The 16651-nt window shown below is 41.5% G+C and overlaps 1 protein-coding gene across 1 annotated transcript in view; it reads left to right on the forward strand.

The window, feature by feature from the left end:
• Positions 1 to 16651, forward strand: part of DLGAP2 (DLG associated protein 2) — a 153248-nt gene that overhangs the window by 43914 nt on the left and 92683 nt on the right. The window contains exon 3 of the mRNA XM_006275974.3: positions 14191 to 14338. Coding sequence (XP_006276036.3) covers positions 14191 to 14338 — 148 coding nt within the window. The remainder of the gene's footprint in view (positions 1 to 14190; positions 14339 to 16651) is intronic.

Here is a 16651-nt window from a genome sequence, read left to right on the forward strand (position 1 = left end):
ATAAAAACAGAATATTGGAACTGCTTGTCCAGTTATCCTGCCTCGGACAGTGGCTGAAGCCAGATGCTTCAGTGACGTTGGAAATTGTGGCAGGTTTAGGTATATTATCCTTCTGATGAAATACTGCTTGATGTGCAGAAACTGAAATGGCTCATCATACTCCTGTGATGGTTCGGGGTTGTGCTAAAAAGCTTCTGGAATACTTCCTTGCTATATAAATTAATGCAATATTTCACTGCAACCCTTTGCAACATGTTGCTGATACACCCATTCATTTTTAAGTTTAACACTTCATTTTAAAAAATGTTTTCTATATGTATTTCAGAGATGGAGATGGTGGTATTGAGGGAATATTTTCAGTAGAGCAGATGAGAAGAAAAATTAATCGGTAGAAAAACCATGTTCATCTTTTATTTGCTTTTTTTATTAATCTTTGCTTTTTTTCTCATCCTCCTGACTGTAAAAACCCAGTTCCACACTTCATTAACAGCTTTCCAAGGCTCTGAGCTGAACTAGTAGCCTGCTCAGAGTCTCTGAGGGGTGAAATTGGAGATTTACTGAGAGCAGTTTGATGGCTAATTACAAAACATTATCAAACTAATAGGGCAATCGTTAAACCAATGCCATGGTGGCAGAATTGTCAACTACAGTCAAGAGAATAGTGTTTGCTCCTGAGCAATGAAAGACACTTTGTATTCCCAAAGTCTGTTTGCTCTTCACTGGCATGCACTCCAAACCCAATGCATAATCTTTCCTTCATCTCCTTGAATGACAGTAGAGGCTACTATTACTTTGGCTTTGACCTGAATACAAGGCCACTGGATTGGGGTGGGAGATGGGAATGTTAATAGGGAAGGAGAATGAGGGATCTTCAAGCTCTGACAGGAGTGCAGAGATTTGAACAGATAGGACAGACATATTGGAAAGAGGTAATTCAGCCTGTAGTATGCTGTAGCAATAATGATTTACAAAGGTCAGAATTGCAACCATGAATGTATAGCTTCTGATGAAAATGTGTGGGGTTTTTTTAACACTGAGGTGCCTCTCTACTCCTGAACTCATCTAGTGTCTTACTTTTACTTCCCATTTGAAAGGCTGGATCAAGAGGTGAGGTTTTTTTGTTTTGTGTTTTTTGTTTTGGTTTTCTTTCTGAGTAAGCTCCTAAAATAAAAGGTTTAAAAAATATTTCCTGCTTCAGGCAAGAATTTGGAAAAAGAAGATATTTTTAGTTAGTGAAATAGAAGACAGATCCATTTTCCTGATGTAACTTTTATTTCATTTTTAAAAGTTATATGGAGTCATCACTGGTCTCCATCGTCTGGATCCCTTATTCAATAAAGCACTTATGGCTAAAGTCCAAGTCACTCTAATTAAACTTAAGTGGGTGCTTAAAGTCCTTTGCTGAATACAGATGGATTTAGCCCATATTTAACTCTTTTGCCAGACAGGGCCTATTGGATGTCTATGGGTATGTATCTTGTGGGGAAAATTAAACAAAAAGGCAAGGAAGAAGTGGCTTCTTAAAGAAACTATAATGGGTAACAATTTCCAAAGGACTATATATCTACAAAATGACTTAGCCAAGTCTGACAATGGCTCAGCTCAACACCTTCCTCCCCCTCCCCCCACTCCCAGCTAATTCTTTTGAGGCCTAAAGTACCTGCACATCTTAATTTATGTTATGGGCATGCATAAAGCTATCTAAGCCCTGATGGTGCCAACAGCTCAGTGCCTAACCCCAGGTAGAATTCTCAAACTAGGATGAGAATACCTATTAGATTGAGCCTTTCTTATAAACAAAGGGCCAGTGAGGAAATAGAGCTGTTTTACATCCCCATTCTGCCAGATTTGAAGCACAGCCTTGTACCCAGATTGCCCACATGCAAGAGAGTGTTCAAATCCCCAAACTATTAGCTTTTCTAGAATGATGCCCTTTTACCTCTTGTTGGAGTAATTTCATGTAAGTCATTAAATATTTCTATAGGCAGGGGAGATTGATTAATAGCCTAGTGGCTGGGGCACTCATGGGAGCTGAGAGAGTCATGTCCAATCTGCTGTACCAATGAATAGAGAAGCAGCATATCAATTTGAAAACAAGCCTCCCCCTACTTCATCTTGATTAGGGATCTACCGAAATTGAGGCAGCTGCCAGCCAATTTCACAAGCCATTTTCATGGGCAGAGTGTGGCATTCCCCCCATGCCTCTGCTTGGCCAAGGGGCCCTGGTGGCTCTGACCCTCACTGCTGATTGGCTGTGATGGCTGTCCATCATGCAGTCCCGCCCCCTGCTGACAATTGGTGGCAAGGGGCAGTGCCATATTGTAGAGAGCCATCACCATCAATCAGCAGGAAGGGGCAGGAGCAGCAGCCAGAGGGAACCAGCATTTTATTTTGAGGAAGTTTTTTTTTTCAGGGAGCCTGCCAAGAGCGGGGAGCCTGCTCTTTTTCACGGAGCCCATGCCTTTTCATGGAGCTTGCCTGAAATCGCAATTTCAGCATTTCTTATCCATTGATTTAAGTAGGTCCTTGCTCAGCTTGTTTGCTTCCATGAACTCCGTGTTCAGGAACCCAACTCTGCCCACATTTCAGGGTACTTGTAGTCGAGGATTCCACATGGTATCCAGGCACCTAAGAGGTAGGTGTCACAGTTCTCAAGTCCCTTTGTGAATCTAGTCTCAAGGTGATTTAAGAGAATAAACAACATTTAAGAGGAATTTGGGAGAACAAATTCAATAAAAGTCAATAGGACTTTTAAGGCTACAGAGTTATCTAGATGCTTTTCAAATTTATCTCCCCAACTTGTCTCTTCTATAGGCCATTGTTTCAGGGAGCAAAGAATGAAGCAAGGGAAAGCATCAAAAACAGTAGTGAGTTCATACATATGGTTAGTAGTATTAGCATTTAAAGACGTTAATGAAAACAAAACAAAATTATGCTTAAAATAATTTTGTAAAATGTTTGCGTCCTAAGTCCTTCACCATAACAGTCAGTTATTAAATCATCTTTGATCATTGTTCCTGTGAGTCTAGCATTCTAGAATTAAGAAAGCATTACTTTTCACTGAAACAGAAAGGACCTTATTTTTCCTTTTAGTGATTATTAGAAATTTCACAGGAAGAGGAATGTTAATCTCTGCCCTTCTCCCAATTCATTCTTATTCTAATAAATCAATCATTCAATATCTAAGATGACTTTTTTTTTTTCAATGACGGGGAAAGGAAATACGTAGCACTTTTAATTGAATATGGCTCAGAATCTAATTTCTATCACATTCATACCAAAACAAAATCTATTATAGTTTGGCAAAGCTTAGAAAGTAAATTTTCTAATACAGATAAATTAACTGCAGTATGCCAAGGGACCTAAAATAACCATTCTACCCTTAGGGAGAGTCCAACTTAGTATCTATAGTTCCAGTTCTGCAATTAAGTTGGTACATAACATGCCCCCATGCAGACCCCAGTTGACTTCAGTAGGGCTCCACACAGTCACTGTTTGACTTTCAGCTGCTACAGAATGACACTTCTAGCTAAATCCAATTATTAGATCCAGGTTGATGAGTGGTTGTATATATATCCAAAGTCAAAGTTAAGTTAGATAAGAGGTGAAGAATGAATATGCATTCAAATGCAAATCTCTCAGCAAAATAGGTTTTGATAACTACTGGAACATCGCTAATGCCATCTGCTTGTTAACTGCCAGCCTCAGTTCTCTTGAAAATTTTATCCTTTCTGTTACTGAAAGATGTTTCTGCATCTCACATAATGACAACCCAACCAAGATGGTTATATTTCCCCTAATATTATAATTAATTCTTTCACAAATTTTATAGAAATTGTGGTAACATAAAAAAGTCAAAAGTACAAAACTGTGGAGTATTACAAATCTTTACTTAACACATGAGATTTTTTTGGCCCCCAAAGTGGATTCTATTGAATAACATTGATTTCCTGGAAATCTGACATTCTCTTCATGAAGTAGGTGACTTATTAAGAATCCAGGGTGAGATTCTTGCTGTTGTATACATGGGTGACTGGTGCCTCCTGATCCTGGGGGGCACCAGCGGCGGATCACCGACCCGGGGGGGGGGGAGGGGGGCCAGCAGCCAATTGCTGTTGCTCGCGCTTCTCTTGATGCCCTCACATGCTCAGGGGGGCACCAGCTATCACCCCTCATTACCCAGCTGGCAAGTGCCAATCTCAAGGGGGGCACATGCGGCCCCCCATGTCCCTCCCTACACATTGCCTATGGCTGTATATATCTTACTTCCCTGGCTCTGCCAAATGTGCAGGGAACTCAGGTCCCACCCACTTATTCCCACTTTACATGGGACAAACCTGAGAAAATTAAGTGGTAAAGACACAGTGAGTGGTCATTCACACCTGCTCTCAAGATCTCTGTCCGTAGTATGCTTTGTAACCGTGGTAGGAAACATCCTCCAGAACATTTCTGAGTGGTACATAAGTGGGCAGGTAAGCCTGCTTTTCCTGCAGAGCTGCCGGAGGGATATGCCTATGCCCTTAGAGCCTGGAATTAGGTGCATGTGAGAGGAAGGGAAAGGGATAAAACAGCTGTAAGCTACCAGTTGTAATCTTCCATCCTGAGAGTTTTGGAGCTCGGATGTAAACATAACTGATAATCATAGATAATAGAAAATCAGGGTTGAAAGGGACTTCAGGAGGTCATCTAGTCCAATCCCCTGTTCAAAGCAGAACCATCCCCAACTACATCATTCCAGCCAGGGCTTTGTCAAGCCAAGCCTTAAAAACCTCCGAGGATAGAGATTCAACCACCTTTCTAGGTAACATGTTCCAGAGCTTCACCACCCTCCCAGTAAGAAAATTATTCCTAATATCCAACCTAAACCTCCCTTGCTGCAACTTGAAGCTATTGTTCCTTGTTCTGTCATCTGTCACCACGGGGAACAGTCTAGCTCCATCCTCTTTTGAACCCCTCTTCAGGTAGTTGAAGCCTCATATTTCCCCTCAGTCTTCTCTTCTCCAGACTAAACAAGACTAGTTCCCTCACCCACTCCTCATAAATTATGTGCCCCAGCCCCTTAACCATTTTCATTGCCCTCCACTGAACTATTTCCAATTTGTCCACATCCTTTCTGTAGTGAGGGGCCCAAAACTGGACACAGTACTCCAGACATGTCCTCACTAGTCCTGAATAGAGGGGAATAATCACTTCCCATGATCTGCTTGCAACGCTCCGACTAAGCAGCCCAGTATGCTGTTAGCCTTCTTGGCAACAAAGTCACATCGCTGACTTGTATCTGTCTTATTGTCCACTGTAACTCCCTGGTCTTTTTCTGGAGAACTGCTGCTTAGCCAGTCAGTCTCCAAGCTGTAGCAGTGCATGGGATTCCTCTGTCCTAAGGACAGGACTTGTGCACTTACCCTTGTTGAACTTCCTGAGATTTCTTTAGGCCCAATCTTTCAATTTGTTTAGGTCACTCTGCATCCTAGTCCTACCCTCCAGTGAATTTACTACTCCCACCAGCTTGGTGTCATCCACAAACTTGCTGAGGGTTAAATCCTTCCCATCTTCCAGATAGTTAATGAAGATACTAGGACAAAGGAGGCTCCTAGCATGGACAGACTTAACAACTAAAATGTTTTTGAGTAAAACATACTGAGAACCTTTCATATAGCAAATGTTTCAGCCAGGACACATACACACCTCTGTTCTGCTCCCACTGGAATGTTTCAAATTGCTGCAGCCTCCTCCATAATTGGCTAGGGGTACCTGTGGCTCTGTTCTCAGCTCTACCTTTGCCTCTACAAAGATGGGCGATAGACAGTAGAGCAGACCAAGAGCCCAGAGCAAAAAAGTATGTGTGTGGAGAGGGTACAGTGCAGGGTACCTGGATTGCTGCTGGGTGTCTGATGTTCCAGCTCCAATCCCAATTATCTTTCTTTTCCTCTCCCTCTCTCAGCTGAATGGAAAGGTAGAAAGGACTGAGGCTGAATGGCAGCATGCAGCCCTGAATTGGATTCATCATGAGGAATAAAGACTGATAAATTAATGGTTTGTCTACATGATGAAGTAGATACCTTTTCTGTGTTGATGATGTGCCCTTGCAATGTCCTTACCACCAGAAATCTCATATTACACAACAAGACTCATTGCTCTCACAAGCATTAACAGCAGATATCCAGGCTCCTTTGTCCCATTAATGGACTCTATGAAGTATGGAACTTGTCCTACAACACATTGTGGCATATGTCATGAATTCCAGTATTGGCAGGAATTCTGGGACTTGGCCAAACTCTCAGATTCCCATAATCCCTCTGTCATCACCCTTCTTTTGCTACCTGCTGCTTTTCAAAGTTACCTACCAGCATAAATGAAATATGTCTCAGTCTTGGTCATCATAAGTAGGCAGAGGCTTTTGGCAATGTATTTGACATCTTGCTCCTGAGTGGTGTCACTTTAGAGGTCATCTGCCAAGCTACTAAGCACATACTGCAATGTTTTTGGCTGCATCAGCAGCAGCTACTCTGTCTGAAGGTACATCCTCAACAGAAAGATGATGAGGAAGAAGTAGACCGCTTTGTCCTGGAGGAACTTTTATTGGATCTGTTTTGGTTGGCAGAACACCATTTCTTGGGTAACAGCTGGTGGGAGATGGGAGGACAGTGGAAAGATGAGGAGTGGCTACAGAATTCCAGGATGATAAAGGGCACTTTTGAATAAGTCTGTGCAGACCCCATCCCAGAAGTGCAATAACAGCAAGGCACCAACATGAAAACTTTCCTAACTGTTCAGATATATGTGATCAGCATCATTTGGAGGCTTACTGTTCGTCAGTTACTACCCAGCCACTACTGGGGCTGTTGTGATCAAAGTGTGTACTTCAGTCAGCATAGGGTCTAAGGCTTGCCAAAGCTCAGTAAGTGAATTGATATTTTTGTCTGCATGGGGCAACTGATGGAGCCCATATGTTTATTCCCTGCACTTATGCTAGGCCTCTGAAAGGGATTTTTTTCCTTGTACTTGAGGACCTAGTGGGTCACTGTGGCAGATTCAACAACAGTAATGCAGGGTGGACTTGAAGATTGATGATGATAGGACCTGTTGGAAATCATGCATCTCTTATTTATTGAAAAACATAGATTTGTTCCCACATGTTGTTGTGGTAGAGCCAGTTGTCCTCTGCTACCCAGATAAAGGCAGATGAAACTCTTTATTGAACAAATGGATTGTATAAAAGAACTACTGCATTTACTCAAATTCAAGATAAGGTTTCTTCCCCCCATTCAGCATGGGGGAAATGCCTGTCATCTTGGAGTATAAGGTGAGGAGGAACGGTTGATTGGGAGGGAAGGCACCTGCTGCAGTTCTGACTCCAGCCCCAGCCCAGGTTGGGTTCAAAGCCAGAGCCACAGCATCTGCTTTCCTCCCTACAGCCCCTAACCTTTCCACCTGCCCCTGTAGTATCTGCCCCTTCCCCCCACCCCCTTGCTGTCAGGAATGGCTCTGGCTCCATTCCTTCCTGGGGCACAGAGCACATGGAAGCTCCATCCCCTGCCAGATAATCAGCAACTGTGGCAGCTCCAGGCCCCAGGATACTGCTGCATGGCCAGGCAGAAGCCACATTTTCATGTGTTCATGCCCCAGCAGGGAATGGAGCTGGAGCCATGTCCAACAGTAAGAGAGGAGGTGGGGAGGAATGGGCCAGAGGCTGTGTGGAGTGGGGGGGAGGGGGAAAGGGAAGAGACTGCTGAAGACAGGCATTGGAGGGAGCCAGGCACTGCAGGGTGCAGGCACAGGGGTGGGCAGGCACTGCAGGGGGGAGTGGACCAGCTGTAGAAGGAAGATATGGGGTGGGACAGGGGCAAGAAGGCTGCCTGCCCCCCTCACTCCTCCAGCTGCCTGTCCCCTTGCCACTGCTTTCCTCTCTCTAGCAGTGGAGGAGACAAATTTAAGATGACCCTCTGATCATTAGATTGTATACATAAAAAATTATTAAAAATATATGTAATTTTTCCACGTATGAAATCGAATTATTGCAGGGCATCATCTTGGGTTCAAAGTCATTTGGATTCAGGTAAATACAGTATTTAATTATACCTTAACCAGGTGCAGAATGGCACTGAAGTGAGTTTCAGAGACTGAAGCAGATGTGGTATAGCCTCATACCATGTCTAGAGGGTACCTGGCAATACATGCCTTGTATGCTGTGTGTTGTACAGAATTTGTGAAGGCAAAGGAGATACCCTCATAGAGTGGAGAGAGGTGGTCATTCAAGAGCTTATTGGGAAGTCACAGAAATGTCTAATGTCTAGTTTTCATTGTTCTCAGACTCACTTCTGTTTCATTAGGATGCACAAACAGGAGGATGGGATATATAGCATGCGATCTCTACTTTGAGCACCCACCACAGGGAGCAGCCAAGAAGAAGAAAGGGTGGGTAGTGGCTATGAGAGAATCACATTCACACAAAAATATTGGCATTCTGAGTGGGCCACTTTGAACACAGACAGGATGAAGAAGGGGTGCTTATGAAAGGGCTATGCAATACCAAATGCACAACCCCCCCAAGGCTCATTTCACACACATATGCACGCACACACACAAAACAGCAGCACTAAATGTGAGATACCTGGCACCAAATTTTCCTCAGTATCTTTTTACTATAGTAACTAAAACAATAACAAATGAACAACAAACTAAAAATGAAAACCTTACAAAGAAAAACATTAAAAATCAAGACACTTACACACATACATTATATTGCTCCTTGGTAGTGCTTACCTGCTTCACCGTCCCTGATATTCCTCATATTCCAAGTCTGGTTCACAGCAGATTTAATCTATCTTCTCTGGAGCCTCTGGATAGATTTAACATGTTTGTGTCACTTCTTGCTCCCAGCTGGTGCTCGGACCTGGACACACATCTCTCTTTAGCAGCAGGAGTCAGAGCTGACACAGCCCTGATCAGTCAGTATTTTCAATAGGATAGTCCACTGCAGTCTCTTGGCCCCTGCCCCCTGTTCACAGAGAGTTGTCCCAGAACACTTCTGTCTGGGTCTAACTTCTGGCACACTCCAGCTTAGTTACCAGGACAGAGGTTTTTTTAAGCCCTTGAACTCAGTGGTACACCCAATGTGGTCTCCAGCCACCACCATATCCCTACTGAGCATGTTCAAGAAGATCTCACTGACCTTCAGAGAAGCACTCTGAAAAGTTCCCTTCTATAGTACAAGCATGGTTACACTGACTGTGCTGGAAGGCTGGAAAGGAAAGCCAGGAAAAGGGGTATATTTTTGTTGCCAGGAGGCTGAAGGAAATGGAGCTGTTACATTTTCACTGTGTCAGTGTTGTCTTGAACTGATCCCTGCTGTATTTTTTAGGATATATTGGGATTTAAGACATGCCATGACAGGTGTCCAGGAAGGAAAGCATAGAACTAGAGATAAGGTATGGCATGCCTGAGACCAGACAATTTATAAATGCCCACAGTAATGCTTGGCTTCAGAACTGGTCACCTTCCACTGTCACTGTTTTGAGCACAGAAAAGAAGAGGCAGGGAAAAGTTCAGAGTAGCTGCTACTAGTTTATGCCTGCCCATATGGTGGCATCCAGGATACACAATGAAAAACTAACATATCATAATATGTCATTCCAATTATTTATATAAAACCAGATTTCATGAGTCCTTACTGGCTAAGGTCCTCTTCCCAGGGTCAGTAAGGTGTACATCCATGCTAATATAATTTGGGATCCCATGTCCACTCATGTTGTTGTGTAATGACTCTTCTTTGTCAGAGTCCCCTGATGTGTCATAGCCCAAACTCTAGATCCAGTATTGCAGACTGTTTCAAGTGTAACCCTGGTTCGCCCACCTTTCTTACATGTGTCTTAATTTTGATGAAGTTTTTAAAGAGTTTCCTGAATCTTTGCTTCATCCCAGACTACCATGAGATCCTTGACTTCTGCACAACTCCAAGTGGTTATGTAACATAATACAGTGCTGTAGGGCAATAATGTTAAATATAGCACTTTGATGGAATTGTAGGGACTTCAAATAGACTATTTTTGACTGCCTGCCAGCTTTTAAAGAGTGAGCTGCTATGCAGCCAACATGGGCCCAGAGCAATGAGAGGGGTATGCAGATCAGTCAATCCTAAAATGAGGGAAAGCAGTGTGGGATGGCAGATGGAGCATGATTCAAACTATCCTCAACACTGCATGCTGAAGCCTACGGGCTGTGTTGACACAAAAATTGTCTGTTGTAACTTTCTGACAATCACATAACACAAAGGAAGGAGGATTTCTGAAAATAAAAATGCATGTGAACTACAAGGAGGTCCTTATTGTGACAGTCTAAATAAATCAGATGAGCCTGGGATTTTACTTTTCTAAGGAATATGTATACAGAGAGCAGTAAATAAAATGCACTGATTCAGAATGAATTTTGCAAGAGAAAAAGCCATAGCAGAAACAAAGGGTCAAATTATTTATCCATCTTCTCTGGCAGCAGAGGCAATGACAAGACACATTTCAAAATTCTCCCATAAAGTACATAGCTAGATAGGTAATGGTGAAGGAAATGGATTTCTTCCTTATCACTGTAGGCAAAGCATGATGCTTGATTACCCATGATATTATCTTAGCTTACATAGCTGCAGTTGTTATTAGCAGTTTCATCCTCTAAAATTGAGCCACTTCTTGGGTCAATGCATTCCACAGGTTGACTGGTCAAAAGAATACTTTCTTTCCTTGGTTCTAAATATGTGCTATTGCTCAGTAATTTTCTTCACTCTTCTTGCAGGGAGGAGGGGAGACAGAAGACTTGATTTCTTTACACAGTGCTCTCCACAATTTTGAAATGTTTTGTCAAATTGCCTCTAACCTTTTCCTTTTCTAGGAAAAATAAAACTAAATTTGATGTTTAGATATTACAATAAAGGGTGCTGTGTAAAGTCATAAACAGACAAACAGCTAGCTGGGTACAGAGAGCTCAGTACATCTTCCGTGGAAAAAAAAATAAAGGGAAATGTTAAGGATATGGGTTGAAGGCAAATAAACAGTTTGTGTTCTCAATTATTGTTTGTTTATCTTGCTTTCTCACTATCCTTCTTGGCTGTCTTTGGGCCTCTTCAAAACCCGCTATCAGATGAAATGACCAAAACAGGACACAATAATGACATGTTGTGTCATTATTCAGTGTGTGTCATCATAACACACTGCTAAGCCATATCAGAGTAAGCCTCAGTAATGCCTAAGCTTTCTTCTTAGGGCAGTGGTTATCAAACTGTGATCTGCAGGACAGTTATTAGTGGACCATAAAGAACTGAGGGATCTCCTTAGTTTCCAGTTGCTTTTACAGACACCAAGCTGTTCATTGGAACGAAGAACCTGAATCCTAGAAAAGCAACTGAATTCTGATAAAGGCTGCCAGCCTACTCCTCTCTGATAAAGGCTGCCAGCCTACTACTCTCTCTGAACATCCAGTACTACAGAGCGTGGGTGGGGAGAGAAAATCGGGGTCACATGCAGTGACTGGAATGTGTGTACATGTTCCTTAAGTGCTCATTGGGAGGGAATGCTCAAACACAAATCTTCATAACCGTCTTGTTTCCATTACATGTCTGTAAGGAAAAATTCCTAATACAAAGCAGAAATTGCTTGTACATTAAGTAGTAGATCTGCGTTTCTTTTTAAAACTGAAAGCCATAAATTTTGTTCCTATTACTGCATGCAGAATGGTTGCCATTTAAAAGCAAAACTTTATCACAAAATATTTTTTGATATACTGTGTACATTGAACAATATCCCATATCCAGGTAAATGATAAATAGTTTGCAAGTAAATATTTACCTTTCTGGTGACACCTCTTGTTTGTAACTGTCATATCTACATGTACTTGGGGCTGGATCAACGTAATATCAGGTTTATAATCTGTAATTTCTCAAGAGGATTAATTTGAAAGTATATCTCAGGAATGTTTTAATGCTATTCTGGGTTACAATTTATCATTTCATTATATTGGAAAAAATTCAACATATTAATAGAATCTATTTGAATTTCCTTTTACACTCTAATATATGCAACATTTCTCTTACAGTGCTACAGTCCCATGAATAAATTGCTGTGCTCTGATAAGTAAAAATTACTTACTAAGAAGTATCCAAATCATCATCCATCAGAATTCAGTTGCTTAGCATTAGTACAGTATACTGGATTTCCTTAATGAATTATTGCCATATAAATTGTAGATTATACTTTATGATAGTAGTATCTTGTGAGAAAATAGGTATTCCAGAATTAAGTATTAGCTTGTTAAATGATTACTGTGCATAGCAAAGAAAGAAGTCAGCTATTAGAAGTTAGAAATTATTGAACTTTTAGACGTTTTGATCACATTGGCACATCTTATTTCTCTCAGCCTTTTTCTCCACGTGTTCTCTATGACTTGACTCCTAAAAAGCCTAAATCTCAGTGAAAAAACCTCAAAGTTCTTGTGTTTTTCAGATTGCTTCTGGTCTCAAGATGTATTATTTGAAATGCCCCATAACAAGTGGAGAACTTTTTTTCTCATCCACTTTTGGAAGATAATATTTATTAATATTAAAATGTTTTTATACAAATGCACATTAATAAATTAACAATACAGGGAGAACAATACAGGGAAAACCTTGGTGCTGATATGAAAGGGAAAGCTCTTAACAGCCTGTTAAAGGAAAGTTTACATATTTTCAATGAGCAAATGGATATTCCTGGACTTGGATAGTGAGGCTCAGTTATCTTAATCTAGTTTATTTGTTTTAGGAGAAGCTTTTTTATTAATGTTACCCTGTGGTTGCAATGGTACATTACTGTAGTTGTTGTTATAGCGAACTGAATTAGACACACAGTCAGTATGATATGTTAATTTATTACTTTAAATATAATTATTTCATTGATGCAGACATATAAACATAGATTAATCTTGTACAATTTCATTTTGTTTAATCTGTGTGATTTGACTAATAACAAGCAGCCAATCTTGCAATGATTTAAGCATCTCTTGGAAGGCAAGAACTAAGGAGAGCTGAAGGGAAAAGGTTTCCCCTCCTTTTCTTTAAATTTTTCAAAATTTCAAACATGGTTTCTGTTGCATATCAAGAGGAAATCCAGAACTTTAAAAGTTTTTCAGAGAGAAGAGATCTACTACTCCAGAATAGTCAATAGCCCATTCATTACGGTGCTTATCTGGGATGCAAAAGACCCAGGTTCAAGGCCATACTCTGCCTCACTCACCTGAGTTTCCCAGGTGAATGGCTTGACCATGAGGTTTTTGGCTTTTCTGTGGTGGGACTTCATGAATGTGGGAACTAAGTAATTTCTTCATTAAAATCACTATTGTCTGAAGTATTTATTAATGTGCTACACTTTGGAGGACCCACATGAGGCTTCTTACCCTTGTGTTTTGAGGATAAGAACTCACCATTCCCACTGATATCAAAACGTTTCCACAACTATTTATTCTTTACCCTAAGTGCATGACAGTTCTTTGATCTAGAGTAGACATGTGTTCTTTACTCTAAGCTAATGAACGTTCAATTAACCTGAGATCTAAAAACTAGGGCAGACATACCCAGAAGTGCTATGAAACTGAGAAAGGGGGTGGGAGTAATGTCATTGTACCATTCCTCCTCTAAACAGAGAGCTGAAAATTATTTCTGAGGTTTGTACAAATGAGCTGTGCGCCATTACAAAGTGCATCTTTAGGTGATACTTTGATCTTCTGTAAACATATTCATGCTTTAGATATCTTGATGTATAACACCTGCAGTAAAGAGGGATCCTAAATGAAAGGGATTTGTATCCCTGAAGAAACTTCGACTTCCCAGATTTCTTGGTATATATTCCACTAGCAATTATTGTTCATATCGGCCTTGATATACTATTACTTTAAAATTTAACGTGAGTAGCCAAGGGAAGATTGGCAATATTTTATTTTATTTTGACAAAAAATGTTTTGTATGTTTTAATATGTGACTGGTAAACTTATGACCAAGTTCTCTGCTTGTGTAAAGTTACACAGATCAAGAGGGCTGTGCCATGTTATACAGGCAGTGAAAATGGCCTGAGGGAGTGGATTTTTGAAGCTAATACAAGTTGCTACCTTCAGTATCATAATTTATTCCATCTGTAAATTCACGTACTTTGCTATTTTTCCCTCTTTCCCTTCTAGTCAGAGCTACCTTCAAGCTGCAAGTGATGTGCCTGGGGTTCACAACCTGGATCCCTCTGCCAACTACAATTCTCCAAAGTTCCGTTCAAGGAATCAGAGCTATATGAGAGCAGTGAGCACACTTAGCCAGGCCAGCTGTGTTAGTCAGGTGGGAAACTCTTATTAAACCCTTTATTGTACCTGCTATATGTAAGACTAGTTACTAATACATGGACAGTTTTGATATGCTTAATTAATGTTAAAGAGCTGAGAACGGAAGTAGTTACAGTAACATATTTGCTCGAATAAAAGACAAGGATCCCTCCCCCCCCACACCCATTGGCATGGGGGGGGGGGGGAAAGCCACTTTTATTATTATTACATACCAAGAAATCTCATTAAATAGATTGTCTAAAACCAGCATGTGCTCGGCAATGAAGACTAACTATGAAGTTGATTAAATGTTGCCAACACTGAGCATGATTATAAAACACATGGCCCACATCAGGAAAATAAGCTGATGGGAACCTACCACAAAGATCTGAATACCTCATCTGAATAATACATGTGGGTGTGGTAGTGCCATTAAGAGCAGTCCCACTCACCGCCAACTCTTTTTCAAGTCATAGTGAGCCACAAACATTGCATACCCAGAATTCCTCTGTCAGCCACTCTCTCAGCCTGGCACATATGATTAGTGTGGCCCTACTCTCCAATAAGTGAATCTGGACCACCTTGCCCTGCACTTCATTTGCATATACATTTTTGGAGCATCCAAGGATTTGTGAAAAGAACACCTGGCTCCAGTTATGAGTGCAGGCGAATTAGCATATGGATCATTTGTAGGTATCTGGAGTATATACATATACTGAACACTGCTGAGATGTGGGATCACTGTGGAGGGTGGGGTCACATTAATCATATGTGCCAGACTGAAAGAAGGTGTGACAGAGGGATTCTGGGTGAACTGAACACAATTTTGTGGCTCACCATGTCATAAAATGCTGTTGACTGGTAGGATGCAGTCCAGTGAACTGTGTGGTAAATAATGACCCTTTTGGCATTGGGCAGTGCTTAGTTTATGATAGATATAAGTAGGTGCTAATGTGTGCTCAGAATTGTGTTTATGAAACACCTGTGCTAAAACGTGTAGCAGTTTAAAATTTTTTTTACGTGAATGCAGCAAGTTCTGGACCCAAGGGTCTCCACGATGCACTGTAGTGGCTGTTTGGCCCTTTCTCTGCCCCTCAGGCTTTCTCCCTTTCACATTTTGTGCCACGCCTCACTGTTATTAACTGCCCCAGAGATCCCTGCTCTTGTACAGGTGTCACTACTCAGCACCTTAAGGGCTTATTACAGGTCTCCAACCACCCCTTACATCAAGTCCATGCCTCACAGATATTTTCAATTATCACCACTCCTAGGCCTGTACCAAGACCCAGTCTCTACCACTGCTGGGATTTGCAGTCCCTGTCCCAATAATCTTCCTTGCCCCTTCCTGGGCTCAGGCTGCTGCCTCTGTCTGCCCACTTCTGTTGGCCATTCTGACTACTGCTGGGTACCTAGTCCTTCCTGGGCACCAGACCTCCTGGTTGCCCCAGGCAACAGACTTTCTCTGGTCCCATCTCCACTCTATTCCCAAGTTCTGGCCCTGCTCCTGGGCCTCTTGAGACCACCACCTCCCCTTCTCTAAGTCCCTAAACCACCCAACCCTATGTGGTTCTAAGGCTGCCTTCTCTTAACCCCTGTCTCCTTCTTTCTGCTGCTTGTCCAGGAGTTCTTTCCATGTCAGCAGTCAGGTTGAAACAGCTCTGGCCCTCAGCTTATCTCCCAGTTAAGCTCCTCCCCTTTCTGGTCAGGTGGTCTCCTTCCTGCTGACTCAACTCCTTCCACAGTCTTCTCCCTTCTTAAAGTAACAGGTGCACCCAGCACCTGTTACAGTGCATCAATTCTGGATGATATAACTGTATGGGTACTATATGCAAATTGCTGCAGCCATGTTTAATTGCAAGGTTATTATGTTCAAATTTTCTCCTCACTTCCACATGCTTAAGGAGAGCAGGGTCTGACAGTAAGGGGAGGGGGAAGGGACAGCTAGGGGAAAAAATTGGGAGGAAGCAGAGAACTAAGGGCTACCTGAGCCCCCAGATTTTTTTCCCTACTGTAGCAGTGAGGGGAGGACAAATTCAAGGCAAACCTCCAATAATTAGGTTCTATACGAGGAAAATTATAACAAATTTATTAATTTTCCATATATATAATCTAATTTTGGGGGGCTCATCTTATAATCAGGATCGTCTTCTATTCGAGTAAATATGGTAATTCAGACATTAATAAATTTGACATGCTTATTTGATCTGAAGAAAACAATGAGTAAAGATGGTGGAACTGAGGGATGCTGTCAAACAGCAAATTATGAATCAATGCTAGGATTTCTGCATGCAAATCTTAGGTTTTTGTATGTACATACATATGTGTGTGT

This window comes from Alligator mississippiensis, chromosome 1 (assembly GCF_030867095.1).
Source record: "Alligator mississippiensis isolate rAllMis1 chromosome 1, rAllMis1, whole genome shotgun sequence".
NCBI lineage: Eukaryota > Metazoa > Chordata > Crocodylia > Alligatoridae > Alligator > Alligator mississippiensis.